Raw genomic sequence first — 3,610 nt, 5'->3', positions numbered from 1 at the left:
TCGTAGATCGTAAACTTCTTAATATTAAAAGTAACACAACGTGAAGCATGCAATCATTTGCAACTTCAATTCTCGAAGACTCGAGACTAAACCAAAAAGTTGTAGTGGCGAAATCTCATTCATAGTAACTTCTTAAAACTTTTTTAATCCCTCTTAATTGAGGTTTGCTATAGACCCTTTCGATAGACCCTTAAGAAGAGTGTATGGTGTTTTTACCCACTGTATTTCCTTAAAGATCTGTGCGTGTTGACTATGAAAAACGTTTACAAAGGCAACTGAAATTCCATGTTGAGCCACGCATGGTGGATGGGTGATAGTTCTTTCTTCAGTGCTACTGGAATTTGTAACATCCCCGTTTTGAAGTCGCTGTGCTTCCGCTTGATGCACGCCTGATACAGGTGGTAGTGACAGTTTTGAGGGTCACTTGTTATTTTTGTAGACCCATCGGGTGTCTTGTATACACGACGCTCTTTTTTAACAACGCAAAAATCATGTGGAGGCTCTGGCACATGAGGAAGTACTCGTAATGGTTTCCCACATCCATAACACGTTCGGACTTGAGTTCCAGCAAGGCCTTTCAGGCTGAAAAGAGTCGCTTCTTCAGGTGTTGACTCTCGTTGAGACAATTCTAAAAGAGCTGTTGCAGCATCGATAGAGTCTTATCTGGGGGCTGCATTTATTGCACACGTTGTGGTGGATTTGTTGTGTTTAGATGTCTCACAGATGGCCATAAGAGGAGAGGTCTTTGCATTTGGCTTTCCTTTTCTTCGCGTCTTGGGTTTTTTCCCAGCGGACTTCGACAGATTTTCTTCAATAAGTCGGTGAGGATCTGGCAGTTTTTTTTCTTTTTCGCACAAGGGATAGGAACTTCTGTAAGCAAACGTCATCATCAGCAATAGCAAGTTAATGACAGCAAATCATAGCTGACTTATACTTTGGGCATCCACACTTGACCATATCTCCAGTAACGATGACATGGCATGGCGGCTTGCCTTCTCCATCGAAGACTAATCTCTCTGAGGAAGTACACTGTCCCATGGTACTGGCAGGATTCCTTGATCTTTCTTCAGAATTTTAGCAGCAGCATGCCACAATTGCTTCATGTTGCCAAGCGAGACTGTGGTAATACCCGTATCCTTGTAGGACACACTGAGATCTCCATCGTCAGAACCAGACTCTGTGTCCTCATCATCTACATTCGCGAGCTTATCCAAAGGCTTAGAGAAGCACCGCTTATAATGGGCTTCTTTTTGGGTAGAACCCATATCTACCCACTTGTCAGCCGTGATCTCCAGGTGTTGGAACGCCGGGGCTAGACGATACTCTCCTCCTTGGTGTATGGCTCTTTTCATCTCTCTTTCTTGCATTTCTGCCGTTTCCTGTATGGACTGACAAAAATCTGCCCACCCCAACTTGTGCCCTGCATCGGCTTTGATGATTCTGTTACAGCACTCGGCGACATTTTGTGTGTAGAAATCTGGCGGCGAACCAAGCCCAGCAATTTGTCTGATAGGGGAGATAACGTTTTCCTTCATAACCTGTCCAAGATGGTTCTCGAACCACGGATGAAATTCTGCCTCTCAACTGCGTTGGGTACTTTCCACTTCACACCACTCTTTTTTCATCTGCTGTAGCATGCTATCAAATTCATCAGCGCTGCCGGCATGAGCAAGTCCTTTTTCCCGCATGGCACCGATTCTTCTACCAAAGATGGAATTCAATATTGCTTGCCTTGCATTTTTCCCAAAGGACAATGTTGTGAGTTTTCTTTCAATAAGTTATTATCTGACAAGTGGATTTTGCATCTTAAGTGAACTGCTTCGGGCAGCTCACATAGAAACGCATTAACGATATTTATCTCACCATCTGTGCCGAAAGCTGGAAGTGCTTCGAAAGCTTTACAACGTGACTTGAGCTGACTACTTAAATAATGGTAATCATCGAACTCTTTAGTCGTGTGGATGATTGATGGGCCAATTGTAACGTGTTTTAGTAGGATGTCATGAAACATCGTGTTTTAGTAGGATGTCATGGTAACGTAAAACGGGCCACAATTAAACGTCGCATCGATGCTAAGGATTGCACTGAACCTGCGAGAACAGCATATTCTCGAAAGTTGGTTGAGTTGAAATTCCGTTGCCTGAAAAGACCTTGGCTGCGTTTGTTGCGATGCTGATGATTTGCCAAACCCGAAGTCTCTGACAAACGTTCCTTTGTTGAGAAGTTCCAAAACATCATAGAAGTCATGACGTTTCGCAGATTGAGGAAAATGAGGATCTTTCTTATGCATCTTTTGATTATATGCTTGTTTTCTATTTCTTGAAACATCTGCCACTGACGTACAGCCAATACTTCCTCCACCTTCTTCATAACATTCGTCTACAGCCCTTTTGCATGACATGGTTTTGCACTTATCTTTTATCTTCTGAAGGACCGGTCGAGATGTTCTCAAGTAAGCTTTAGCATCCTGTCCTTTAGCATTTCCATGCCTAGCTAACTTGATAGGTACTTCAATACCTCCTTCAAAAAAATACTGCACAACTGCAAGAGGCAGCGTGTTTCCCTTCCAGTCATACACCGTTGCAATGACCTTTCGGAATGTAGGTGTGTGACTGTGCTGAAAATAATTCCGGTAAAGTGTATACACATCTTCCGGGTCAGGCAGGCAGCTATCATCTGGCTTGTATACTTTTGAACTTGTAATGCCTCCTTCCTCTGACTCTTCAATCCTGTACTTCCGACGTGGCTTGGTGTGACCTCCCCAACTGCCATTATCATCTCCAAAGGATAAAATGTCACTGCAACCAAGGGCTTCCATGTCAACAACGTAGGCAGCATGTGTGCGTACAGCTCGAGGGACTTGTTTACATATATTTTTATCGCAAACCTGTTTTCCTACTATGATCTCTAGCAGCCGTTGTGCTGTGTATCCTCTAACTGGACGTTCGAAAACTGGGGTGTTTTCTTTATTTGTTCCAGACGTAACGAGTTGAGAGGTGTTCTCGGATGTGAAGGTGACCTCAATATTATCATCATCTGGAATCTCATAGATTTCATGCAAAGGAGGAAATTCATTTTTTATTCTGACTAGTTTGCCATGTGAAACATCAGGGGGGGGGTTTCACTGTCAGAAGAGGTTGCCTCGCTGTCAGAGGGGATTATGACTACAGAATTTGTGCTCAATCTCTGAAAAAAGGTTAATATTGCAATGGTATTTTCACTTATTTAAGGAAACTGTTAATACATCATTAATACACTGTTAATACAAAGTATATTACATTTTTAAGTTCTCATCACATGATACTTACCACTTGGTCATCTTCCTTTGAAATACTAAAATTGAGTACAAATTTCTGTTAACTACAAAGCAAAAGTGAAATACAAACAAGCTTGGACACAACTTAATTAGACCAGCTAGATATTACAAAAACAGTGATACATGAGCTCTCTCATGAAAAATTTTATCATGTTTTTGTGTACGAATATTCAACTTCACTCCTCAAACTCTTTGAAATTGTATTTAAATATTGTAATCTGATTGGTCAATTCCAGCAGAATTCCATAGTTCAATCATACAGATCTCAACATTTTATAAATTATAATTATTTTA

General features: G+C 41.6%; 1 protein-coding gene across 1 annotated transcript; it reads right to left on the bottom strand.

The window, feature by feature from the left end:
• Window positions 1-1,580: 1,580 nt before the first annotated feature.
• On the bottom strand, window positions 1,581-3,194 carry LOC114539357. Its single transcript, XM_028559983.1, has 2 exons — window positions 2,025-3,194; window positions 1,581-1,767 (listed from the first exon to the last, which is right to left on the bottom strand). Exons 1-2 carry the CDS (start codon window positions 2,816-2,818, stop codon window positions 1,581-1,583), a joined length of 981 nt encoding a protein of 326 aa, XP_028415784.1. The 5' UTR covers window positions 2,819-3,194.
• Between the last annotated feature and the right edge of the window lie 416 nt (window positions 3,195-3,610).

Source organism: Dendronephthya gigantea, unplaced genomic scaffold (genome assembly GCF_004324835.1).
Source record: "Dendronephthya gigantea isolate DGI-Jeju-01 unplaced genomic scaffold, DenGig_1.0 000200F, whole genome shotgun sequence".
Classification (NCBI taxonomy): Eukaryota; Metazoa; Cnidaria; class Anthozoa; order Malacalcyonacea; family Nephtheidae; genus Dendronephthya; species Dendronephthya gigantea.
This window is presented reverse-complemented; position numbering and strand designations above follow the sequence as displayed.